Consider the following 27,943-nt stretch of genomic DNA (forward strand, 5'->3'; position numbering starts at 1 on the left):
ACAATGCCACCAACTTGACAAGCAAATATCCGAAAGACATCTCCTCTCACAGCTGAGAGTCAAGTAAACCTGGGGTCTACGTAATAAAGACGACATTTAAAAGATAGTTTATTTGGCTGCACTGGGTCTTAGGTGCAGCATGAGGCACGTGGGATCTTCACGGCACCTTTAGTTGTGGCATGCCAACTCTTAGTTGCGACATGTGGGATCTAGTCCCCAGAGCAGGGATTGAACTTGGGGCCCCTGCATTGGGAGCGTGGAGTCTTAGCCACTGGACCATCAGGGAAGTTTTGAGGATGACATTTAATCATTATAATTTCTTGGCTCTATGTTATAGCTTGGGGGAAGCAACACTCAGGATAACCTACCCAAGTTTATCATTCAAGTGAGGGGGGCGGCGCTAGGACATGGACTTAAGTCTGCCTCCAAAGTTTTCTCTCACACACTGCTGTTTCCTCAAACATAGGATTTGCCAAACCTTAAACACACTAGTTTCCTTTGGATCTCAGAACTACTGGCTCCAGCAAAAACAAAACTAAGAAGTTTCTCTTAGAATAAACTCAAATGTAACTAACTTACCATGCCAAAGAAATGGCTCTTAAATTTTTAGCTAAAAGTCAGTTTAGGAGGTTTGGTCACTAAGACAGAAGTGCTGTATTCTTTAAAATCTGGGGCTATTTTAACCTTTTCTGCAGTATCATGTCTAGGAGAGATATATTATCTCAACATCCAATAATTCATTTAACAAATATTAAGTAATTACTATGTGCCAGACACTCCTGTAGGCACTGCAGACAAAGACTCTGTTCTTGACATACTAACACTAGTAGCATGGGGTGGGAGAGGGCAGACAGACAAAATAAAGTCGGGGTGGGCAAAAGTATATGAATAAAAATACAGCTAGGTAAAGGTGCAAACAGGAAGCATGGGGCTGATTTTAGATCGTACGGTCAGGAAAGGCCACTCTGATAACATGATAACTGAGAAAAAAGCCTTTGAAAGTTGCCCTGCCTCCCCCGCCCCGCCCCGCCCCTGCCACTCCCCAGACCATGCTGATTTCTGGGGGAAAAGATTCCCAGGTAGAAAGCAATAAGAACAAAGTTTTGAGAGGTGTGTTTGCAGAACAGCAAGGAGACCAGCGTGGCTGCTAGAACATTTGTGATGACTACATTTAGAAATGAAAGTTATTAAATTCAAGCACCTATACTGGCCTGGACATAACTTCTCACTTCATCTTAGACTTACACATTGGTCTTCCGTCGGAGCTGGAAGGGCCCTTGGGAGCACCCAGCCTAACTTTTGACAGATGGGAAAGCGGAGCCCAGAGAAGGGCAGGGACTTGCTCAGGGCCGCACAGCCGCACAGTTATGAGAAGCCCTTACCTCCTGACTGCCGTCCCAGTGTTTGTTCTATGATGTCGGGCTTTTACGTAAGATCTCCTACGTCAGAAGAGGTGTTTTCTCTGTGATTACAGACGTGTTTACAGTCTATCTCAGTGATTTTAAAAGGTACCCTTTAAGTCTGAACACCAAGGCAGGCCCAGGAAAAGTTAGTTTTATGATTGGTCATTAGTTAAACTTTGACCAAATATTCCTTCTGGCCTCATTTTCCACACCAGTAGAAGACTTCCAACTGAGCCAAGGATGACTGACGACTGGAAACACCCCCCAAGCCTGGCGGCGGTGATCGGCCTTGGCCCTTGCTCACAGGACCTGGTTTGGGTCCCTGGGACTGGGGTGCTGATGGTTGTCTGGCTTCCTCCCCTTGTGCGTTTTCTGCTGCTCTGCCCAGTCTTGGGATGGATCTCAGAGGATTAACTTCATGTCACTGTGTGGCTAAACCAAGCCCTCAGAATGTCCCTCCTTACGCTCTTCGCCTCAGACACTGTGGAAGGAGTTTAGTGGGCTGCCAGCCTTTATAGTGGAGTGGAGAGGAAACTATGGTGAGCTTTCCGTTTCAAAGCTTCATTGTTAGATTTTATGACAGTTATTTCACTGGAGTGTTCTGAACCTGAGTTCCCTCAAACTGAGAAACTGAGAAGACAGGTGAAAGAAGGGTAGTTCGTTTCTGCTGTTCAGTTGCTAATCATATCAACTCTTTGAGATCTCATGACTGCAGCATGCCATTCCCTGTCCTTCACCATCTCCTGGAGTTTGCTCAAACTCATGTCCACTGAGATGATGCCATCCAACCACCTCACCCTCTGTCACCCCTTTCTCCTCCTGCCTTCAATCCTTCCCAGCATCAGGGTCTTTCCCAATGAGTTGGCTCTTTGCATTAGGTGGCCAAAGTATTGGAGCTTCAGCTTCAGCATCAGTCCTTCCAATGAATATTCAGGGTAGATTTCCTTTAGGATTGACTGGTTTGATCTCCTTGCTGTCCAAGGGACTCTCGAGTCTTCTCCAGCACAATCCGAAAGCATCAATTCTTCAGTGCTCAGCCTTCTTTATGGTCCGACTCTCACATCTGTACATGACTACTGGAAAAACCACAGCTTTGAATAGACGGATCTTTGTCAGCAAAGTGATGTCTCTGCTTTATAATACACTGTTTGGGTTTGTCAGAGCTTTTATTCCAAGGAGTAACTGTCTTTTAATTTCATGGCTTCAGTCACCATTATCTGTATAACCATGCTTTTTTCAGTTCACCATGCCAGAATTATGAATTCAGCCTACTGCTGACTCAGCTGTAGTATTTAGTGCCATAAAGCTGATGGTAAGAGGGCCGCTGGGACAGCAAGGTCTGCCTTTCTTGAGCGTTCACTCTGAGCCTGGGCCTGTATTGTCTCATTTAATTCACTCAGCAACACACGCAGTAGTGATATTATGCCCTCCATTTCACAGAGGAGGAAACTGAGGCTCACAACTTAGTAACTTGACCAAACCAAGGCCACAGTGCTAGCAAAGAGCAGACTAGATGACTTCAAAGCCAGCTGTCTTCAGGGCCTGTGCTCTCATCCTCTGTGACAGCTGACATTTAGTGCCGTCAGAGATCAAGTTCAGAACCTGAAATGCAGAGTGACTCACGATGGGAATCTAATCAGGTGCCACCTTAACTACTGCTGCTTCAATCCCAGGCAGGGGGATTGGTGGGAGTACACTGAGCCACGAGTCAGGGCAAGATTCTGCACAGAGGGGGTGAGGAAACATCCCTTTCACTGAGTGCTGACCAGTGCTGTACCTGGTCAGTGTCAGCCTTGAGTGGTGATGGTGTCCACCTGAGGACTCAGAGGAGGTTCCCTTGGGGAGCCTGTCCATTACTCCAGTTAATTCCCTAGCAATGCAGCCACTCAGCCAAGGAGGGGTTTCCTTGAAAACCTTTCAGGTGGTTTTGGAGTAAAAAGGTACTTGCTATGAGCAGGAGGTACTTCAAACTACCCTTGTGTGGGAAAAGCAAGATGGGACGCCAAAGAGATGAGGGCCGCAAAGGTGTCTTTTGTTTGGATTCTGTCATTGGTGACTTTTCCAACAAGTGGCCAAAATCGCTAACTGGCAAATTTCTCCATTCTAATACCAGCCAGGTCACTCACCGGAGGCCTCCAAATAAATCTTTCAGTTCAGTTCAGTTCAGTCGCTCAGTTGTGTCTGACTCTTTGTGACCCCATGAATCACAGCACGCCAGGCCTTCCTGCCCATCACCAACTCCCGGAGTTAACACAAACTCATGTCCATTGAGTCAGTGATGCCATCCAGCCATCTCATCCTCTGTCGTCCCCTTCTCTTCCTGCCCTCAATCCCTCTCAGCATCAGGGTCTTTCCCAATGAGTCAACTCTTCGCATGAGGTGACCAAAGTATTGGAGTTTCAGCTTTAGCATCAGTCCTTCCAAAGAACACTCAGGACCGATCTCCTTCAGGATGGACTGGTTGGATCTCCTTGCAGTCCAAGGGACTCTCAAGAGTCTTCTCCAACACCACAGTTCAAAAGCATCAATTCCTCAGCACTCAGCTTTCTTCACAGTCCAACTCTCACATCCATACATGACCACTGGAAAAACCATAGCCTTGACTAGACAGACCTTTGTTGGCAAAGTAATAGTTCTGCTTTTTAATATGCTAACTTATATGCAGAGAAATAAATCTTTAGGCAGAAGTTATTTTTGATTAGGAAGTTTATTTGTTCTACTTTTGGGAACAAACCCCATAGCTTCCTTTGTTGCTGTAAATACTGAGAGTAGTTCCAGGATAGTTACATTGTTGAAGTTCTTAGGCTCTTCCTTAGACATGATACATTATTGTTTTGTGAAAGGGAACTGTATCTGTCACACAAAGAAAATGCAGAAAGCTGAATGTGTGTGTGGCAGCTCAAGAATAAGCTGCCAACACTGGAAGAACAGAAAGGCCTTGAAGGCTGGAGTTTCCCCTCGGAGCCCACCATAGCACACTCTAGTCTTAGACCTGGATGAGGCTGGAGGAGTTTACCAAATGGGTGTGACCTAGGACCATCTGCCTTTGAGAAAAACAAGGAGCAAAGCAAGAATGTTTGCGCAGGAATTAGGGTACCTCTGAAAGTTCTGAAAGCTAAAATGGAGCTCTGGGAAACTGCCACTCTTAAAACACAACTCTGCGTTCCTCACGGGCAGGCGGTATGCAACTGGGAGACTGGCCCTGTTTTTGTTTGCAGGGAAGTGTCTGAGGTGAGTACAACATTTTAGGAACGTCTAGTTAATTACCTTTTGATTTTCTTACTAAGTCATCAAGCGACAAAAGACTTGGAAACTGTGTGTCACACAGCTTGGGCGGAATCTAGTTTCACAAGCCTCGCTGTCCAGCTGACTGGCCAGTTCTGACCACCCCCCTGCCCCCCACAATCAATGGCCGAGCAGATGATGACACAGTCTGCATGACTCCCTTCAGAGAAGCTGATGGGGGAGGGTGGGCCAATGGGATCCTTCCTCCTTTCAACTATTACAGGAGATTCCAGCTCTGATAGCGGGAATCTATGGGGTCTTACCAGATGAAAAAGTCAGTCACTAACTAAAATGAATATGCAAAGGTGCTTATTCCCAATACAGTAATATGCAGGCAGTCAAATCATCTGTCATTTGAGTTAATTTAATTATCAGACCACATTTAATTATCCAATATAAAATGTAAATAAAGTGAAGGCCTGACAGCACATACTAATTACGTTCATTATAATAATTAAATGGGAAGGAACTTAGAGTCATGAAAGTACTATAAAATACAAGGAAGCTTTTGATTAAAATTTTTTTAATTAGAAACTGCAACCGTACAGGAAACAGATGATCGGTTCTATCAAGGATGAGGCACTGCTTTTATTATCCAGGTTTCTCTTCTAAAGTCATCCTTGGTATCATGGGGCTCAGTCCTTCCAGTTAATAGACTAAATGGTGCCAAATAAAAAGTGCCAATCCTTCATGCAAAGCAGTTTACCTAATAAAACAGCCTTCGGTTGCAGCAGGAGTTCAGGGTCTCCTGTCTTATAAAGACACAAGCTGTTTCCCTGGAAGGAATAAAAGATCCTCTGTGGACAAACAGCCCTGCAAATTAGCATGATTTCTGCCTGATGATACGGAAACATTAAATCAGTTGAGCATCGTAATTTCTGCTCTGAAATTTCTCAGATTTAAAGAAAGTGGCATGAGGTTAAATAAATTCACTTTCATAATAACAGAAGTAAGGCAGAAAGGGCATCAGGACTGCCCACCAGGAGACTGGGTTCTGTGAATTCTTGCTGGGCAATTCCTTTTCCTTCTCTGAGCCTCAGTTTCTCCAATTCTTTATGTCATTTCAGGGGGCTTATTTCACCTTGCTGAATCCCAATACCTCACCTGTCTGTGAGGTAGGAATAATTCTTCTGCTTACAGCCTTAGTGAAGCGCTAATGAGGAAGGTCCAAGAGACAACAGATATGAGGGGTAGTATAAAGAATTCTTGGAAGAATTGAATCGCCAGTCTATGTCTGACGCAGGATACAGCATGCTTGGGGCTGGTGCATGGGGATGACCCAGAGAGATGTTGTGGGGAGGGAGGTGGGAGGGGGGTTCATGTTTGGGAACGCATGTAAGAATTAAAGATTTTAAAATTTAAAAAAAAAAAAAAAGAATTCTTGGATGGCATCACCAACTCAATAGACATGAGTCTGAGTAAGCTCCGGGAGATGATGAAGGACAGGGAAGCCTGATGTACTGCAGTCCATGAGGTTGCAAAGAGTCAGATGCGACTGAGCGACTGAACAACAAATAAAGAATTCTATGAATATAAGAGGTTATGGTTAGAAACAGCATCTCCTTAAGGTTCAGTGTCTCAGTGGTTGACAATTACTATCATTTCTAGCAATTTCTGATTTCTTCTCTAGTCTTAGTCTCTCAGTCGTGTCTGACTCTTTGCAGCCTCATAGACTGTAGACTGCCAGGCTCTTCTGTCCACGGGATTCTCCAGGGAAAAGTACTGGAGTGGGTTGCCATTCCCTTCTCCAGGGGATCTTCCCAACTCAGGGATCGAACCCAGGTCTCCTGCATCGTAGGCAGATACTTTCCTGCTTCAGCAACTGCATTAGGACTGAACTGCCTTCTCTGACCTTCCATCAAATCAGAAGTAGATATTCAGGTAAGATTGAATCTTTCTAGGAGGCAAGGTGTTGACAAAGGAGGTCTGGCCTTTTTTTTTTTTTTAACTTTTCTAACTTCTTACTCATAGTGAACTTACGTCTCCACAATTATCTCTAAACCCCACAGCATCTTCTTCCCTGACTGAGAAGCCACAGGGTCTCTGTCTCCTCCTTGCATTGCTTGCTGCTCTCTGCCCACTGAATCTGCTTTTCTCTTGTTCCAACATGCCCAGGCATTACTTTGCTATCAGGTCCATGTCAGTTTTAACATGCCATTTCCAAACACCAGTTCCCCTGACCCCATTTCTCATTGAATCTGGTGAGCCCAGAGATACTTAGAGCGTGTGTTTTACCTGCAGTGGAGGAGTAGCAGAAAGATTCTCTGAAACCCCACACAGTTCAGTATATTCATCACAACACAGTTGATTTAAGCAAAGACTTTCAAACCATCCCTAAACATGAGTGCGCTGAAGGAACTAAACCTTTTGCTGTAGAACTGTACAGTAAAATATCATCACACACACACATTACTCACATCTTTACAAGGGCAGGAGATAGTGTCATGATAAATAGTAAATGACTTAGGTATAAAGCAGGAAACTGTTAGGTAAACCATGGGCTGGCTACATAAGATAAAGTCATGTAGCCATTAAAAGTGATACTTATAAAGAAGAGTTCTGATATAATGTTAAGTGTATAAAGCAGGATAGGACTGTATATACAATATGATCTCAGCTAGGTAAAAATGTTCATAGAGGGACAGAATGTGGGTGAAATGAGTGAAGGCGTCAAAAGGTACAAACTTCCAGTTATAAGATAAATAAGTTCTGGGGATGTAATATACAGCATGCTGACTAAAGTTAGCAATACTATATTGCATATTTGAAAGTTGCAGAGAGTACATCTAAATGTTCTCATCACAATAAAAAAATTAACTATGTGAAGTGATAACTGTTAACTAAATTTATTGTGCTAATCATTTTGCAACATAACCATGATCCAGTCTTCACACTGTACACACTTAAAACCCATACAATGTTATACGTTAATTATATCTCAACAATAGTAACTGGCAAAATGTTCACAGAAAAGAGACTGCAAGGAACCTGCCAAAATGGTAACAATGGCTATCTCAACAGTGAGATCAGGAATGAATGGGACTCTGCTTCCTTCTTTACCCTTGCTTATCTTTTTCATGATGAGTAAATGACCAACCTAGATAGCATATTGAAAAGCAGAGATATTACTTTGCCAACAAAGGTCCGTCTAGTCAAGGCTATGGTTTTTCCAGTGGTCATGTATGGATGTGAGAGTGGGACTGTGAAGAAGGCTGAGCGCCGAAGAATTCATGCTTTTGAACTGTGGTGTTGGAGAAGACTCTTGAGAGTCTCTTGGACTGCAAGGAGATCCAACCAGTCCATCCTAAAGGAGATCAATCCTGGGTGCTCACTGGAAGAACTGATGCTGAAGCTGAGACTCCAATACTTTAGCTACCTCATGCGAAGAGGTGACTCATTGGAAAAGACTCTGATGCTGGGAGGGATTGGGGGCAGGAGGAGAAGGGGACGACAGAGGATGAGATGGCTGGATGGCATCACTGACTCAACGGACATGAGTCTGAGTGAATTCGGGAGTTGGTGATGGACAGGGAGGCCTGGCATGCTGCGATTCATGGGGTCGCAAAGAGTCAGACACGACTAAGCGACTGAACTGAACTGAAAAGACACTTTTGTAACCAAAAAACAAACTTTTGAAGGGAAATGAGATGCAGTTTAGTAGGTCAAATGGATACACATGAAGAAAAGATAACATAACAGGAGATGTTCCTCCTTGAGTAGCTTGTGAGAGCCTCGTGAACCTGTGGGGCCTGGTTCGTGGGAAGGACACACCATCTATCCAGAGGTGCTGGCTAGGGAGCGTGCTGTGTGAGTGCTCCCGTGGTGGGAGAGGAGAAAGGTCTGCCCTCTGGGCAACGAGATCTGTAAAAGAGGAATTTTTCTATGTAGGACACTTATTCTGGCAAGGGTCCGCATTTCCTGTATTTTCATCATGGAAATCTTTCAGAGATGGACTGCATATTCTTTAACCTTCTTAGAGGGAAGGTATACAACACAGATTTTGCCTCCATGCTCACTCAGGGTCAGCACTGGGGGCATCCACAATCATCTGGGGAAATAAAATCCTGGGTTAGTGTCCCTGTGAACCCCGATGGCTACACCTGCTAAGCTCTTGGGCTTTTCTTGTTTCTTCTCTTCTTTCTCCTTATCAGATAGGCAGTTTCATCAGTGCTTAGGGTGTAGGTTCTCACCTTGTATTTGGCTCTGGCACTACAACTATCTCCTGTCCTTCTCCCTGGTCTAGATTACTGCTGCTGCTGCTAAGTCGCTTCAGTCGTGTCTGACTCGGTGTGACCCCATAGATGGTAGCCCGCCAGGCTCCCCCATCCCTGGGATTCTCCAAGCAAGAACACTAGAGTGGGTTGCCATTTCCTTCTCCAATGCATGAAAATGAAAAGTGAAAGTGAAGTTGCTCAGTCATGTCTGACTCCTAGCGACCCCATGGACTGCAGCCTACACAGGCTCCTTTGTCCATGGGATTTTCCAGGCAAGAGAACTGGAGTGAGGTGCCATTGCCTTCTCCCGGTCTAGATTACTGCAGGCTAATAAACCTAGTAAGCACATATATTACAGAGTTGCCTAAAATAAAAAATTAGGAAACTTGGAGTGAGGGTTGTTTGCTGGCCTTTTTCTCAGATATAATCCACACAATTAGAGTTGCTGAGTAGGAGGCTTTAGATAAATTAGGTTGTCAGGAATTACAATCTGATATGTTATGCCATAACTCTGTTTTTTAAAATAAGGATAAATAAAGTATTTTATTATTATTTTTAAAATAAAATCTGTAAAACAGATTTCCCAACATTTTAAGGCAACAGAACCCTATTTACAAATGAAATCTTGCTCAGAAACCAAGTAAAACAGTTAAAAGCAAAAGTATTCTGGGTGATTCAAGGGGGTAAGGCCCAAACCCTGCCTTCTCAGGCTCCCCTCCAACACCACCTGGCACCCTCTTAAGTACCTCGGCAGAAGCCAAAGACCAAGAGCAGTTTCATAAAGCAGCGGATTCTGATGCTATTTGCAAAGTGATGCAAGTTGAAAGATGTTATCTATTTCATCCAAACAAAAAAACAAAATGAATAAAGCATCAGAATCTACATGGTAAGGGAGGAGACACTTCTCTGTGGCTTAACAAGAATATTTGATGAAAAATATTTTATTTTTATAGCTCTAAGAGGAGGTCCTCGTGCTGATCTAGGGCTGATCACATCTTTCTAGAGAGGAGAAGCCAGAGACATATCCCTGGAGCCTACCTCAAAGGCCTCACACAGAACAGATGGGTTCCAGCAGGCTCGCCTGCCTTTTCTCACTCCAATACCTCACACTCTCAGGGCTGGGGAAGTCTGAGGAACGTTCCTGGGCCCCTTACCTGGTTATCTGGGTGGTTGACAGTGAAGTAGCCCACACAGACGATGACCTCATGAAGGAGGCTTTCACAGGAGACGTGGCTGCAGTGGCCCAGCAGGGAGCTGGCGATGTGCCGGAACGCAAGGGACAAGCCCTCTGCCCCTACGATAGACTGACAAAGACAAGGAGCAGTTAGAACTCTGCAGCCAGGGAGAGCCAGGGCTGCAAATCACAAAGCAAGCCTGGGCCCTGTGCACTTTGTGCCACACTGCCAGGAAAGCATATGAAATTTCGAAAGCACAGTGCTTAACAGCTCAGTTCAAGGATTCTTGCTCTAATAAGTGACCATAATAAATGTAACACTTAACCTGAAAAAAAAAAAAAAAGAAAATAGAGCATAGCAGATCAGATGCCTGTAACTATGTGGATCAAGGTGTTATTCACCTAAAGCATGAGTATTTATCCCATTTTTAATGAGGTATTTTTTTCTCATTGCACAAATAGTCTCATTGTAGAAAACTTAGAAAAATTTAAAGATATTAAAATTCACCTGCAAATCTACCATTTAGCTAACTTTCAATACTTTTTTTTTTTTGAAGGAGAAAAATATTTCCCCATATGCAGGGATTAAAATACAATTCTAATTATTTACTTAAATTCAAAACCAAAATAGATATAAATATTTGTTATTCAAATAGCTAGTTGTTATTCAAATAGCTCCACAGCTCCCAAAAGAATGTAAAAAATCCCCAACAAACACCTCCCCCCCAAAAAACAAACAATGAAGCCCCCTCGGTTATGAGGCTTCTGGGATCCTTTCTCAAGACAGGCAAGGGGCTGCCCGTGGTGGGCAACGCGGGAGGAGAGCCTGAGTCTGTCTGTGCAGCCTGAAGCTTCTATTTAATAAACATGTCAAACAGACAGAGCGACAGGAGGGCAAAGGGGAGAGGCGAAGCCCACAGAATACACTCGCAGCCCACACTGGAATGAAGCACCACTGCTGGCCTGTGGGATATGGCAGCGTTTTAAACTCATCTCTTGATTGGAGGTCTTGGCTGGTTTGAACCAGGTCAGATACGTTGCAGCTTGGAAGTTTCAATGAATTCACTCTGCCTAACAGTGTTGTGAAACACAATCTTTTTAATTAATACTGTTGAAACAAAATTACTGCTAAATTTTAAGAGTGCCTTCTGCCTCAGTTTCATTGCACTGAGACAAAATGTTTTTCAAGCCCCAAAGAGACTTCAGGAGGGCCCTGATCCTTTAAATCAAGGAGTGACACCTTCTCAGCTCAGCCCTTATTTAATTAGTTGTGTCCAGCTTGCTGTGACCCAGTGCCCTCTGTTTAACCTTTACTGATAAGAGCAGGTCAAGGGGCATGCAAGTTTGAATATAAAAATTAAACCAATTTTTCAAGGAAACCATATTTCCTTTTTAGCCAGAATTAATTGCCAAGTCAGTACATTGATTTGTTTCTTGAGACCACCTTCAATTGTAAAAACTGTCAAAGAGTATGCAATATACAATATCCAGGATCTCAAGGCCATCTGTGCCAATATGAATTCAGAGTGAAATAGAAGTCTTTGCTGAAGGGAGAAAAATATTTTGACAGCCTTATTAGTATACAATGAAATGGAACCAGTTAAGAAAATATTCTAATGGATAACCTTTTGTTACTGCTATGCAACACGTTGTCACACAAAACAATTACGTAGGTTTATGGCTCTGAAGAAAGGTACAGGAACAGTGGGAATGCGGCACTCAATACTTAACCTTGTGATTCAACACCTGCAAGATGGTTTGGGTAAATTCTTCACCCCTTTGGAATTTGAGTCAGTCTACAGGGCCTACTATGTGTTAGCTTTGTTGTTGTTGTTCGGTCATTAGGTCGTGTCTGACTCTCTGCAACCCTAAGGGCTGCAGCACACGAGGCTCCTCTGTCCTTTACTATCTCCTGGAGTTTGCTTAAATTCTTGTCCATTAAGTCAGTGATGCTATCTAACCATCTCATCCTCTGCCATCCCCTTCTTTTTTGCCTTCAATCTTTCCCAGTATCAGGGTCTCTTCCGATGAACTGGCTCTTTGCATCAGGTGTCCAAAGTATTGGAGCTTCAGCATCAGTCCTTCCAATGAATATTCAGGGTTGATTTCCTTTAGGATTGACTGATTTGATATCCTTGCAGTCCAAGGGACTCTCAAGAGTCTTCTCCAACACCACAGTTCAAAAGCATCAATTCTTTGGTGCTCAGCCTTTGTCATGGTCCAGCTCTCATATTACTATGCTGACAAAGGTCTGTGTTGACAAAGCTACGGTTTTGCCAGTAGTCCTTTATGGATGTGAGAGCTGGACCATAAAAAAGGCTGAGCACCGAAGAATTGATGCTTTTGCAACTGTGGTGTTGGAGAAGACTCTTGAGAGTCCCTTGGACTGCAAGGAGATCAAATCAATCAATCCTAAAAGAAATCAACCCTGAATATTCATTGGAAGGACTGATGCTGAAGCTGAGGCTCCAATACTTTGGCCACCTGATGCAAAGAACTGATTCATAGGAAAAGACTTGATTCTGGGAAAGACTGCAGATGGGAGGAGAAGGGGAGGACAGAGGACGAGATGTTTGGATGGCATCACCGACTCAATGGACATGAGTTTGAGCAAACTCTGGGAGATGGTGAAGGACAGGGAAGCCTGGCGTGCTGTAGTCCTTGGGGTTGCAGAGTTGGACACAACTGAGCAACTGAACAACAATTCACATCCGTACATGACTACTGAAAAAACCATAGCTTTGACTATATGGACCTTTGTCAGCAAAGTGATGTCTCTGCTTATTAACATGCTGTCTAGGTTTGTCACAGCTTTCCTTCCAAGGAGCAAGCTAGCTAGCACAGTGCCTTTATGTAGGCTCATTTAATCCTTAGGCTTGTGAGGTAAGTGTTTTTAATCTTATTTTAAAAATAAGAAACTGAAGTTTAAGGACTCATATGAGTTGTCTAAGGTCATACAACTTGGTAGCGGGATGGCTGAAAGTCAGGTCAGTCTGACTCCAGACCCAGAGGTCTTGATGAGGATGCTTCTCTGTAACAGCTCTACAAGAGACGCATTGCTATGACGCACTGGGACTCAACCTGTTGACATGTCTCACGTTGTCTTGTCTAACTTTCCAGAGGGTCGGACCACAGATCTCATTTCAGTTTTCTTCAGTTCCGTTGATCCTTCCGGGCAGTTCATAAATTGTTTCCCAGATTTTTTCTGAGGTCAGACCCATATTGTATCTAAAATCTCTTTTTCTGTGTTTGTTATACTTGATCTTAGCCAAAAGGCTGAGAAGTGATCCTGTGCTTATTATAAACATAGTTCCTAAAATCTTACTTTTGACAATAAGTTGTTTTAGTGTACTAGAATATGAGCTTCTCTGACCATATCTATCATAAAAATACTTTTCTCCCAAACTCACCCATCGCTTTACAATGCAAATATTGTATATTTGTATCACATTTACTTGAGCACTGCACGCTTGATCAGATGTCTGTCTACATCAATAATGTCTGTGTGGAAAGATGTTTTTGCTTTAGCATGCTAAACAGACTACAGTGGTTAGTTAAGAAAACAACTACAAATCTTTGCCAGTCCTCCCTTTGAGAGAAGGGACCTATGTCTTCTCTTGAATCTGCAAAGCTGTAACCAATAGAGTATGGCTGATATATAACTATACCACTTCAGAGGCTAGGTCATAAAAAGCCATACAGCTTCTGTCTGGTTCTTGGGGAGCACATGTTTTCCAGAAGTTTCCTCTCAGGACACTCCTACTGAGAACACAGACACGATGATGTTCTGAGAAGCCCAAGCCACGTAGAGAAGCCATATGCAGAGTCTACGGCCAGTAGTCCTGGTGAACCTGGTCTTTGAGGATTTCTGGGCATAAAATATGAGAGTGAAGGAGCCTCCAGCTAATTTCAGTTCCCCGCTATCTGAGTCAACCTGCTCCTCCTCTCCACACTCTCCACCCCAGGATTCGAGCCCCTCAGCAGAAGCCCTACATCATGAGTAGTGACAAGCCACTCCCACTGTTAAAAGCCCTGTTGGAATTGCGGACCCACAGAACCTATGATCACAATAAAATGGTTGCTGTTTACCCTACTAAGTTTGTTTTTAAATGGATAAAAGTAACTGGTGCAATAAGGTGACCACTGGTAGATGTATTAAAGGCCCTGAGGCTAGCAATTCCAGGCATCTGGGTCCCTGCACATCCTGATGTCTGAGAGTAACAGAAAAACACGTGCTGGGCTCTGAGCACCAAAAGGACTGCAGCCAAGAGGAAAGGCCCTGTAGGCTTTCCAGGCCCATGGTTAAGGGGAAAAGGGAACCTGGAAACAGTGTCTGGGGAGAGAATGAGAAGTAGTGATGGCAAAATTGACTAAAATAAAAGAAGACAGGGGAGTCAGGAAAGAGATCAAGAAAAGAAGATACAGCAGGGATGGATTAAGGGAAGTACAGAGTAATAGGAAGGACAGAGGAGAAAAAAGCACAAGAACTGTTGGGTACCAGCCAAGAAAAGACATTACACTCAGGAGGCGGGTATTTCACTCCAAGAATGGCTGGAACACTCCTGAGTCACCTTGGTATCTTTCCTGAGGTTGAAGCAAACGTGGTTCAAGTAGGGGGTATATTTTGGGCTCGATGAGGCAAGGAGCTGGAGAGGAGAAATCTTGGTTTTTATCTTAGTTTGGCATAAAGAACTCCAGAAATAGATTTTTTATTTTTCTCACATTACTGGCCATTGTGCCTAAAGGCCCCGAGGGAGCACAGCTGGGAGTTGTGTGGTTCTCCTTCTGAGTGAGGCTGTACAGGCTGTGAGCTCACAGAGGTGTGTGGGTGGGGCAGGGACCTGGGGCTCCCTGACATGCACAGAGACTGATGGAATGGCCCACTTAATGGAAATGCTCCTGTATGAAGTGGAGCCCCCTGCAGCAATACAAATCCTGGTCAGAAGACCCATAAAACCAGAAACTGAGGAATACTTTTTATTTGTTATTTGCTTTTCACAATCCCTGGTAACAAAAGAAATCACTCTAGTTGGATCTAGCTGATGGGTAGCCTGTTGGTCTCCATAGTCTGAGGACATAAAATGAGCATATCTTGATATCCAAGCTGTTTCCAGATATAACAGAGTGGGGTTGAGTCTTCATAAAAACAAATGTTATGTCCAACCCAGAGGCCAGAGCCACTGGCATTTTCTCCTGTTAAAGGTGCAGCTGTAACCTCTCGGAACTCTACATATTGTGTAGTTACCACCTCAGGCTAGTTTAAGTGCTTTGAAAACTGAAAAGCATTAACCCCAAGGAAGAGACTTCTGATCTTGGGAGGGATAAACTAACTCTACAAAGTTGAAAGATACTGAATCCAGTGGTACAATTGACTCATAATTTCCAGCTGTCAAGAGAACAAGAATCACACATTTGTCACTAGCTACAAAATAGAAGTGTTTCTTCCATTTTGCCAGGGCCAAAGCCCACACTTTTCATACGTTTGTATCTCTGTAACCTTTTTCCCTTTAAGCAAAGCAATTCATCTAAATTATGGGTTCATCATCTGCCAAGTTTGTTCCTTTTTTAATGAAATCACTTGACAGTTAATAAACTGAAAGAGAAAGTCTACTCCTTGGGGCTTGCTCTGTTCCAAAGGTTCAGTGTTTTTGAAAATTAAATTTCTTACACGAAAAAAAATCTGTTTCTAAGCTGACAGTCTGGTGTTATAGCACAAAGCAATTTTTCTTTCTTTAGCTATAAAAACTTAATTTATAGGGGTTTGCACGTTTAACTACACATGCACTTTACATTGGACACCAGTCAGTTAAATCATCCATAGAAAGCCATCAATCAGAACAATTTATCTAATTTTGGTTCTGTTTATATAAGAAACCATTATTTTCCTTAATATTTAAATGTTTATAGGATGATAATGGTTTTTCTAAAGAAATCGAGACAGAAGATTTGTATGTAGCAGAGTGGCATAGGCTTGGGTTCATATAACCATGGGTACTAGTCCTGGCTCAGCTATGTGTAACCCTGGGAAATTACTTAACTGTCAGTTTTCCCATCTGTAAAATGGGTATAATAATATTTTGGAGGGTAGTCATGAGAATAAATAAGAAAGCATATGCAGAGCACTTAATACAGTTCCCAGAATATAGCACCTTAATAAATAGCATGTACTGTAATTCCCGTTATTGTGGCTTATTCCTGACACACCACTCCAGGAGAAGAACCTCTCATCATATCCACATGAAATTATTAACTCTCAGTTGGTTAACCAACTCCTGGTACCTGGAAAGCAGGCAGATCAAGAGCTGCGAAGCTGTTGAAGAAACGCAGACTCTGGATGGCCACTTGGACTGTGCTCTGAGCGTAGCTCTCCTTGGGACTGGCAGTGCTGGGGTCCGAGATCGTGCCGTGGAAGAGGACGCAGTACAGCATGTGCAGAACTCCAGCCAGGTCTGTGGCCTGAAGAGCAGCTGCCAGCCCTGTGGGATCCTGGCGATTATCGTCAAATATGCTGTACGACCTGACAAAGAAACATTCAACTCTTTAAGAGAAATCTACTTAAAGGATGTTAGCATTTTTACAGGTCAAATGGAACAAGACAAGCAGACCGTTAAAAGCAAACCATGTGAGTTGTGTAGGGAGGTAACAAGAAACCTCACGGAATAAAGGCAGCCCTTCCCGCCCTGGTGCACTGTGGCCTGCCCTTTTCTCCAGCTGGGAGGCCAGGCTGCTGCGCCAGTGGCAAGGGAGCATGCTGTGGCCAGTGCTGGGGCTGCTATCGCCCCTGGGCCCTTTGCAGTCTGGGCAGCCCCACTGTGTTTAGACTCCAGGTCTGCAAGAACTGGAAAGAGTCCATGAGAGCTGCTGAGACTCGGAAGTCAGGAACACCATGACTTGCTTTTTGGATACACAAGGGAGTCTTCTCAGGGGAAGCAGTTATCAGGAAAGCATGAGGCCTCAAAAACCCAGCAGTGTGCTGGTATACTGTGACACGGAGACACTTCAACTGCTTTTGAAGGCACAGTTCTGTCATCAAGGAGCACTGGAAGGACAGGTTGCAGGGGCCCGATTCCCAAGAACAAGCTGATGCTGGACTAGCTTTATACAAACCACCTTGGAGTTAGCTTAGCAACAATGGCAGGCAATGCTCTGGATAAGCAAGCAGCAGTGGTAGTGGCAAACGATTTCTCAAGTCAATGGGAAGTGGTATTGTTCAGGCGCCAAGTCGTGCCTGACTCTTTGTGATCCCACGGACTGCAGCACACCAGGCCTCCCTGTCCCTCACCGTCTCCTGGAGTTTGCCCACGTTCACGTCCATTTCATTGGTGAGGGTTTGTTAAATTTATCTCACTCTTGAACTCAGGTATACATGAACTATCTAGTGACCACGAGCCTACAGTTTAATAAGTAAGTGCGTCTGGCAAGCATCCATTCACCCCCTTTGCCCCCTAGAAACCACATCCAGGTTTCTCTCCCCTTCTCACAGCCAGCATGCTTCAGGTGAGGGCCCCTTCCTATTCGCTCTGGCTCAAGGGTGAGTAGGTCTAAGATAAGGGGTACATTCTATCTCTCTGATGGTTCAGCAAGGTTTGGGGATGGCACGCGGCACTGTCAGAGCTGACGGAATGGAGGGAGATTTTTGAGCTGAAATGCCTGCAAAGAAGGCCTCACTTTTTCTCCCAGGATCTGAATCGGAGAGGGAAGGTCGCTAGCTGTGGCAGCCGTGTGTTCTACCCGCTGCACGAATGCTCAGGTCTCTCAGTGTTGTTCCAAGTGGGTTAGTCACCTTCCTTCATGGGACAACACGTCTTTATGTTTCTGTCACAGGTTGATGCCCTTTCCTACTTTCAACACTAACTCAGGTTCCTGCTGACCTTCCCTTTTCTACTGTTATTGTTCCTTTCAACAGGAATCTAGAAGGGGAGCGAGGCACTGAATTCACTTCAGGTCAGTCGCTCAGTCGTATCTGACTCTTTGCGACCCCATGAATTGCAGCACGCCAGGCCTCCCTGTCCATCACCAACTCCCGGAGTTCACTCAGACTCATGTCCGTTGAGTCAGTGATGCCATCCAGCCATCTCATCCTCTGTCGTCCCCTTCTTCTCCTGCCCCCAATCCCTCCCAACATCAGAGTCTTTTCCAATGAGTCAACTCTCCGTATGAGGTGGCCCAAGTACTGGGAGTTTCAGCTTTAGCATCATTCCCTCCAAAGAAATCCAGGGTTGATCTCCTTCAGAATGGACTGGTTGGATCTCCTTGCAGTCCAAGGGACTCTCAAGAGTCTTCTCCAACACCATAGTTCAAAAGCATCAATTCTTCGGTGCTCAGCTTTCTTCATGGTCCAACTCTCACATCCATACATGACCACTGGAAAAACCATAGCCTTGACTAGACGGACCTTAGTTGGCAAAGTAACGTCTCTGCTTTTGAATATACTATCTAGGTTGGTCATAACTTTCCTTCCAAGGAGTCAGTGTCTTTTGATTTCATGGCTGCAATCACCATCTGCAGTGATTTTGGAGCCCAGAAAAATAAAGTCTGACACTGTTTCCACTGTTTCCCCATCTGTTTCCCATGAAGTGATGGGACCAGATGCCATGATCTTCGTTTTCTGAATGTTGAGCTTTAAGCCAACTTGTTCACTCTCCTCTTTCACTTTCATCAAGAGGCTTTTTAGTTCCTCTTCACTTTCTGCCATAAGGGTGGTGTCATCTGCATATCTGAGGTTGTTGATATTTCTCCCTGCAATCTTGATTCCAGCTTGTGTTTCTTCCAGCCCAGTGTTTCTCATGATGTACTCTGCATAGAAGTGAAATAAGCAGGGTGACAATATACAGCCTTGACGTACTCCTTTTCCTATTTGGAACCAGTCTGTTGTTCCATGTCCAGTTCTAACTGTTGCTTCCTGACCTGCATATATGTTTCTGAAGAGGCAGTTCAGGTGGTCTGGTATTCCTATCTCTTTCAGAATTTTCCACAGTTTATTGTGATCCACACAGTCAAAGACTTTGGCATAGTCAATAAAGCAGGAATAGATGTTTTCCTGGAACACTCTTGCTTTTTCCATGATCCAGCGGATGTTGGCAATTTGATCTCTGGTTCCTCTGCCTTTTCTAAAACCAGCTTGAACATCAGGAAGTTCACGGTTCATGTATTGCTGAAGCCTGGCTTGGAGAATGTTGAGCATTACTTTACTAGCATGTGAAGATCTACGCTTATCTTGTACACTTGCCCAGAAGCACAGAAGAGATGCCACCAAGTAACTACAAATTTGAAAGTGCTGGCTGGCAAGTTTCTAGTATCTTGTCTGGTTTTCTAATCCATAACTTATTCCTAAAGGGATTATTTTATTCATTCTGATTTGCTAGTTTCATCAGAGTTTTATTCATAACCATAGTAAGCACTTCCTGAATGTGCACTATTTCTGGTATTGCTAAGAATGTGGCATGACTCTGACACTTGTCTCTTCTCAAGAAAGCAGCTCTTATGAAATACTACCATCTCATCTGCATGGCAGGACCGGCTAACTACACTCACACCTTTCACCTTGCCTCATTCCTAGTTCTTCATAGTTGGTGGAGAATGTATGGTTCTCCTGATTGCATGCATGACACAATTGAGACCCTCAGACATTCAGTGAGATGTCTGAAGTCATAAATATTTGTCAGTGGCAAAGGCAGGGGTACCACCAAAAATTCTGACCCTTTAAAGGTGGTGCTTTGTCCAAACACCAAAACATCTAGGCCAAATAGGTGACCTCTTCTTTTATCTCCATGTCTTCTCGTCAATAAAATCTTGGGATAAACTTAACACTGTTAAACAAATTACACAGATTGTAATGTAATTCTGTATCATCATAGAAGGACACTTTCTGTCTTATGGGGCTCAATAAAAACAGAAAGTTAAGAAATGTTATTTATTTGCTTAGAGATATATTTGAACCTTTACACAAAATGTTAGCTAATGTCAGTTCAGTTTGCTCTTCCTTCCATTCTAGCCCTAAGAGTTAGGGGTCAGACCCTGACTAAAGACTGAGTAGAGATTAATCTCTCCAAGTGGAGATTAATGTGCCTGAGTTTATTATATCGATTCCAAAAAGGGGTCTGTGTTTGTTTAACCAATGCCTTTTAGAACCAATGACAAGTCAGAAGACATTTCGCCCTAAAGTTAGTTTCTAATAGGCTTTCAGAAGCTTGGAGCTGAGTGACATCATGGCTGGTGACAAGAGTTTTTCTGCGATTTGCTCTGTGATTCAGCATGGTGACCTCCCTCTTACTGCCTCTGCTGTTTTTAATCTGATTAGCATCATATTTAAATGCAGATATTCAGGGATATAGCATTATCACTTAGAACACTTTGTAACAGTTAATCTTTGCAAGGATTTATGAAATGACATGACTTCACTGCTACTATTTCTTCAAAAGAACAAATTTTTTAAAAAGGCACCAAGTGAAGATCATAGTAGTTTCGCTTCTCTCCACTCCTTCCCCACCCGACCCCCCAGCCATTAGGAAAACATGAAACTATAAAACAACATAGCTTAGGATCTTTTCCAATATTCTTCTGATGAAATAAAAATGCTGATTCAGAAAAATCAATTAAATTAGCATTCAAGAACTCAGATGTGGAAATGGTTCAAAATGTATATAATATTGCTTTGTGGAAAGGATGATTCATTTCAAAGTGAGACTATAGAATATACAGAGTGGAGGGGAGAGAGAGGGCTTGTTGACTTCATTTGACTTCCACAGGACAAATGTGGACCTGAAAGGACTTTAGAGAATGTTTACTTTTGATTTAGTCTGAAATACAGATAATATGTGCATGAACAGGCCACTGGCTCCTGTTGGTCTTAAATGTCAGTTATAATCACTTTAAGCCTAAATGTTTATAATAAAAAAGTAAAAGGCCTTATTCATATCAGGCACAGGTTATAAAGTTTTCTTTTCAAAATACATGGAAGATATGAAAAATCAGATCTGAAATTTTATACGTTACACCCTAAGATCTTCTCGATTTTACTGGATTTTAAAGTGTTTTTGTTTGGTCTCTAAAATTAGGTATATTCATTTCTGTTCATTAAAAGTTACATTCAATTAGGAAAAACTATAACTGGGCCATCAGTACTCCTGCACAGTTCTTGAAAACCTTACTTTGCTTTAAAGGAGAGTATAGCTAGGCAAAAAAAAAAGCAGTAATTTGTGTGGGTACGAATTAAGTGCCATCCATTCCATCTTTGAGATTTTAAACCACTATGTATTAGGTCCTATTTGGCTCAAAAAGGCAGCTGAGAGAGTTGCAGGCACTATAACCCCCTCTTCCCCACTTGTTCTTGGCTTGCTAGTATCTTGGTTCTTATATTCCTGGTCTCAGATTTTTGGTTTGGTAACAACCACCCTGACGCCCTTCAGTGTTGGTGATCTTCCAGACAGCTCTCTGAGCTTCTGAGATTTGGCCTTTGCTCCCTTCTTTAGATCTAGAATCCCTGAGGTATCTTGTTAGAACCTCCTATTTTAGTCTCTGAACCCAGAATACTCTGCCCAAAGGTTTGCATAGGGCTTGGGGTGCACGGAGTTAAGCCACTGTCCCGCCCAATGATGAATGTGAACTTCACTGTTCAAAGAGAAGTGAATTATTTCTTAGAGAGGTATTCCAGCTGGGGGCTCTTACATACTGGAATAGTCTGAGAAAGTGGACCTGTATCCAGGAATATCATCATTCATCAGACTCTGTGGTGAGCAAAAGGGACATGATTATCTCTCATATACTCTTTGCTTAGAAAGCCAAAGTACCTGTGCTCCAGGAACAATGACCACCTGTGATGCAAAGTCAAGGAAGACCAGGCCCTTGCCTTACAGAAAGTTATAGTCTAATAGGGGCCTTTTCATACTATCCCCTATGTCACTCAATATGTCAGCAAATTTGGAAAATTCAGCAGTGGCCACAGAACTGGAAAAGGTCAGTTTTCATTCCAATCCCAAAGAAAGGCAACGCCAAAGAATGCTCAAACTACCATACAACTGTGCTCATTTTATATGCTAACAAGGTTATGTTCAAAATACTTCACACTAGGCTTAAGCAGTATGTGAACTAAGAACTTCTAGATGTACAAGCTGGGTTTAGGAAAGGCAGAAGAAAGACAGCAAATTGCTAACATCCTTTGGATCATAGAGAAAGCAAAGGAATTCCAGAAAACATCTACTTCTGCTTCACTGACTACACAAAAGCCTTTGTATAGATCACAACAAACTGTGGAAAATTCTTAAAGAGATGGGAATACAAGATCATCTTATCTGACTCCTGTGAAGCATGTATGCAGGTCAAGAAGCAACAGTTAGAACCTTATATGGAAGAACTGACTGGTTCAAAATTGGGAAAGGAGTACGTCAAGGCTATATATTGTCACTCTGCTTATTTTTAGCTTATATGCAGAGTACATCATGTGAAACACCAGGCTGGATGACTCACAAGCTGGAATCAAGATTGCCGGGAGAAATATCAACAAACTCAAATATACAGATGATACCACTCAAATGGCAGAAAGTGAAGAGGAATGAAAAAGCCTCTTGATGAAGGGGAAAGAGAAGAGTGAAAAAGCTGGCTTAAAACACAACATTCAGAAAAATAAGACCATAGCACCCAGTCCTATCACTTCATAGAAAATAGAAGGGGAAACAGTGGAAACAGTGACAGATTTTATTTTCTTGAACTCCAAAATCACTGTGGATGGTGACTGAAGATATGAAATTAAAAGATGCTTGCTCCTTGGATGGAAAGTGAAGTGAAGAAAGTGAAGTCACTAAGTCATGTCCTACTCTTTGCGACCCCATGGACTGTAGCCCACCAGGCTCCTCCGTCCATGGGATTCTCCAGTCAAGAATACTGGAGTGGGTTGCCATTTCCTTCTCCAGGGGACCTTCTCGACCCAGGGATTGAACCCAGGTCTCCCACATTGCAGGCAGACTTTTTAACCTCTGAGCCACCCTTGGAAGGAAAGCTATGACAAACCTAGACAGCATATTAAAAAACAAAGACATGACTTTGTTGACAAAGGTCTAAATAGTCAAAGCTATGGTTTTTCCAGTAGTCACATACAGATATGAGAGTTGGACCATTAAGAAGGCCCAGCACCAAAGAAGTGATGCTTTCGAACTATGGTGCTTAAGAAGACTCTTGAGAGTCCCTTGGACAGCATGGAGATCACACCAGTCAATCCTAAAGGAAATCAACCCTGAATACTCACTGGAAGGACTAATGCTGAAGCTAAAGCTCCAGTACTTTGGCCACCTGATGCCACAAGCTGACTCACTGGTAGAGACCCTGATGCTGGGAAAGATTGAAGGCAAAAGGAGAAGAGGGTGACAGTGGATAAGATGGTAAGATAGCATCACTGACTCAATGGACATGAATTTAAGCAAACTCTGGGAAAGAGCAGAGGACAAGGAAGCCTGGCATGCAGCAGTCCATAGGGTCGCAAAGAGTCGGACACGACTTGGTGACTGAAGAACAAGTAGGCAGGTATATGCATCAGTTTCCTATCGCTGCTGGAATAAATTATCACAAATCAGCTGTTCAAAGGGTTTCCCAGGTGGCGCAGTGATAAAGAATCTGCCGGCCAATACAGGAGATGTGAGTTTGATTCCTGGGTCGGGAAGATCCCATGGAGTAGGAAACGGCAACCCACTCCAGCATTTTTGCCTGGAATATTCCGTGGACAGAGGAGCCTGGGGGGCTACAATCCATGGAGTCCAGCTGGACGAGACTGAGCGACTGAGCAGGTATGCATGCAAGCAGTTGTTGAAAAACAACGCAAATTTATTATCTTAAAATTCTGGGAATCAAAAATCCAAAATAAGCCTCACTAGGCTAAAATCAAGACCTGCCTCTTGAGAAACCTATATGCAGGTCAGGAAGCAACAGTTAGAACTGGACATGGAACAACAGACTGGTTGCAAATAGGAAAAGGAGTACGTCAAGGCTGTGTATTGTCACCCTGCTTATTTCACTTATATACAGAGTACATCATGAGAAACACTGGGCTGGAAGAAGCACAAGCTGCAATCAAGATTGCCGGGAGAAATATCAATAACCTCAGATATGCAGATGACACCACCCTTATGGCAGAAAGTGAAGAGGAACTAAAAAGCCTCTTGATGAAAGTGAAAGAGGAGAGTGAACAAGTTGGCTTAAAGCTCAACATTCAGAAAACGAAGATCATGGCATCTGGTCCCATCACTTCATGGGAAATAGATGGGGAAACAGTGGAAACAGTGTCAGACTTCATTTTTCTGGGCTCCAAAATCACTGTAGATGGTGACTGCAGCCATGAAATTAAAAGACGCTTACTCCTTGGAAGGAAAGTTATGACCAACCTAGATAGTATATTCAAAAGCAGAGACATTACTTTGCCGACTAAGGTCTGTCTAGTCAAGGCTATGGTTTTTCCAGTAGTCATGTATGGATGTGAGAGTTGGACCGTGAAGAAAGCTGAGCACCGAAGAACTGATGCTTTTGAACTGTGGTGTTGGAGAAGACTCTGGAGAGTCCCTTGGACTGCAAGAAGATCCAACCAGTCCATTCTGAAGGAGATCAGCCCTGGAATTTCTTTAGAAGGAATGATGCTAAAGCTGAAACTCCAGTACTTGGGCCACCTCATGTGGAGAGTTGACTCACTGGAAAAGACTCTGATGTTGGGAGGGACTGGGGGCAGGAGGAGAAGGGGACGACAGAGGATGAGATGGCTGGATGGCATCACGGACTCGATGGATGTGAGTCTGAGTGAACTCCGGGAGTTGGTGATGGACAGGGAGGCCTGGAGTGCTGTGATTCATGGAGTCGCAAAGAGTCGGACACAACTGAGCGACTGAACTGAACTGAACTGAACTGAGGCTAAAATCAAAGTGTTACCAGGGCTTTGTTCCTTTTGGAGGCTGTAGGAGAGAATTTTTTTCCTTGCTTTTTACAACTTCTATAGTACAGTGCATTCCTTGGTTCCTGGCCCTTTCTTCCATTTTCAAAGTCAGCAGCACAGCATCTTCAAATCCCTCTCTTAACACTGACTTTCCTGCTTCCTTCTCACTTATAAGGATCTGTATGATTACACTGGGCCCACCTGGGTAATCAAGACTACACTCTCTATCTCAAAATATTTAACTTAATCATTTTTGAAAAATTCCTTCTGCCATGTGAGATAACACATTTATAGGTTCTGAGGATTAGGATACAGATATCTTTGGCAGAGCTACTATCTACTCCCATCCCCAATTTTTTTCCATTGTGGCAAAATACACATAAAGTCTACCATCTTAACTGTTTGTAAGTGTACAATTTAATGGTATTACATACATTCATAATGTTATACAACCATCACTACCAACCATCTCCATAACTCATTCATTATGTAAAACTGAAACTCTAAACTCATTGAATAATAACTCTCCATTCCTTCTCCCCCTGGCAACCACCATTCTACTTTGTGTCCACAATTCTGATCTCTATGTATGTAAGATAAGTGGAATCATTATATACTATTTGTCTTTTTGTGACTGGCTTATTTTACTTAGCATAATGTCCTCAAGGTTCATCCACACTGTGCATATGGTAGAATTTCCTTCTTTTTTAAGGCTGTGCATTATTTCATTATATGTATACATCATATTTAGTTTATCAATCATCCACTGATGGACACTTGGGTTGCTTCCATTTTAGTTATCGTGAATAATGCTGCTATGAACCTGGGTGTATAAACTTATCTTCAAAACCCTGTTTTCAATTCTTTTGGATATATAAACAGAAGCGGAATTCTTTAATCATATGGTAATTCTACTTCTAATTTTTAAGGAACTGCCATAATATCTTCCACAGCAGCTATGCCATTTTACATTCCCACCAATGATGCACAAGGGTTTCAGTTTCTCCACATCCTCACCGAAACTTGGTACTTTTTCTATAGTAGCCATTTCAATGGGTGTGAAGTGATACCTAATTGTAGTTTTGATTTGCATTTCCCTATAAAGATGTTGAGCATCTTGTCACATGTTTATTGACCAATTTGTACCACTTCTTTGGAGAAATCTCTATTCAAGTCCTTTGCATTTAAAAAATATGGTTATTTTGCTGTTGTTTTTAGGAATTTTCCATAGTTCCTGGATATCAGTTATCATATAACTGACATATGACTTGCAAATATTTCCTTCCATTCTTTGGGTTGCTTCCTTACTCTATTGATATTCTTTTGATGCACAAATCAAAAAATTTTCATGCAATCCAATTTGTCTACTTTTTCTTTTATTGCCTGTGCATCTGGTGTCATATCCAAAGAAATCCTTGCTAAACCCAATGTCAGGAAGTTTTTGCCCTGTCTTTTCTTCAAGGTGTTTATCATTCCATGTCTTACATTTAGGTCTCTGATCTATCTTAAATTAAGATATTAGGTTAAGTGCCCAGCTTCATTGTTTTGCTTATGGATATCCAGTTAAAAGATTGTCCTTTTCTATTCAATGGTCTTTGAACCTTTGTCAAAAATCATTTGACTGTACGTGCAAGGGTTTAAGTTTGGGCTCTCTATCCTATTCCCACTGTTACATATGTCTGTATTCATGCCATTACCACACTATTTTGTTACTGTAGCATTGTAGTAAATTTTGAAATCAGGAAGTGTGAGTCCTCCCACTTTGTTCTTTTTCAAAACTGCTTTGGTTATGTGAGATTCCATATGAGATTCCTTGAAATTTCATATGAATTTAAGGATGGGCTTTTCTATTTCTGCAAGAGAGTCTTTGGGATTTTGAGAGAGACTGCAAGTAATCTAGAGACTGCTTTGTGTAGTAATAACAAGTTTTGTAATCCATGAATATAGGATGTGTTTCCAATTTATGCCTTCTTTAATTTCTTCTGGTAATGTTTTGTACTTTTCATTGCACAAGTCTTTCATCTTCTCAGTTAATTCCTAAGTATTTTATTCTTTTTGATGCTATTATAAATGGAATTTTCATAATTTCCTTTTCAGATTATTCACTGTTATAGAAATGCAACTAATTCTTGTGAGCTTTGTATTGTTGTTTATTGAATCCAATTAGTCTTAACAGGTTTTTTTGTGTGTGGAATCTTTAGGGTTTTCTACATATAAGATCTTATCATCTGCAAACAGAAAATTTGTACTCCTTCCCTTCCAATTTTCATGCCTTTTATATCTTTTTCTCACCTAACTGCTTTGGCTCAAACTTCCAGTACTGGGCTTCCCTTGTGGCTCAGCTGGTAAAGAATCTGCCTACAATGCGGGAGACCTGAGTTTGATCCTGGGGTTGGGAAGATCCCCTGGAGAAGGAAAGGGCTACCCACTCCAGTATTCTGGCCTGGAGAACAGGCCATGGGATCGCAAAGAGTTGGACACGACTGAGTGACTTTCACTTTTCATTTTCCAGTACTATGTTGAATAGAAGTGGCAGAAGTGGGCATCCTTGCCTTATCCTGATGTTAGAGGAAGAGCCTGTATTATGTGGAGACAGTTTCTTTCTATTCCTAGTTTGTTGAGTATTATTTTCTTTTCATGAAAGAGTGTTGAAATTTATCAAATGTTTTTTCTGTATAGATTGAGATGGCCATGTTTCCCCCACCTGCATTCTGTTAATGTAATCTATTAAATTGATTGATGTACATATGTGGAACCATTACTGCACTCTAGGAACAAATCCCACTTGGTCATGGTGCATAATCCTTTGAACATGCTGCTGAATTTGGTGTGGTAGCATTCGTTGTTGAGGATTTTTATATCAGTGTTCAAAAGAAATATCAATCTGGAATTTTCTCTCTTGTGTCTTTGTCTGGTTTTGGAATCAGGGTAATGCTGGCTTCATAGAGTAAGTTACAAA

The 27,943-nt window shown here is 42.6% G+C and overlaps 1 protein-coding gene across 2 annotated transcripts in view; it reads right to left on the reverse strand.

Moving 5' to 3' along the window:
• The window catches only part of SCAPER (S-phase cyclin A associated protein in the ER), a 401,024-nt gene that overhangs the window by 19,454 nt on the left and 353,627 nt on the right, over nt 1-27,943 (reverse strand). For both annotated transcript variants that reach the window (XM_069560135.1, XM_069560134.1), the window contains exons 28-29: nt 16,356-16,593; nt 10,057-10,206 (exon numbers count right to left, since the gene is read on the reverse strand). In XM_069560135.1, the coding sequence (XP_069416236.1) occupies nt 10,057-10,206; nt 16,356-16,593 (388 nt within the window). The remainder of the gene's footprint in view (nt 1-10,056; nt 10,207-16,355; nt 16,594-27,943) is intronic.

Source organism: Ovis canadensis, chromosome 18, assembly GCF_042477335.2.
Source record: "Ovis canadensis isolate MfBH-ARS-UI-01 breed Bighorn chromosome 18, ARS-UI_OviCan_v2, whole genome shotgun sequence".
NCBI classification, from domain to species: Eukaryota; Metazoa; Chordata; class Mammalia; order Artiodactyla; family Bovidae; genus Ovis; species Ovis canadensis.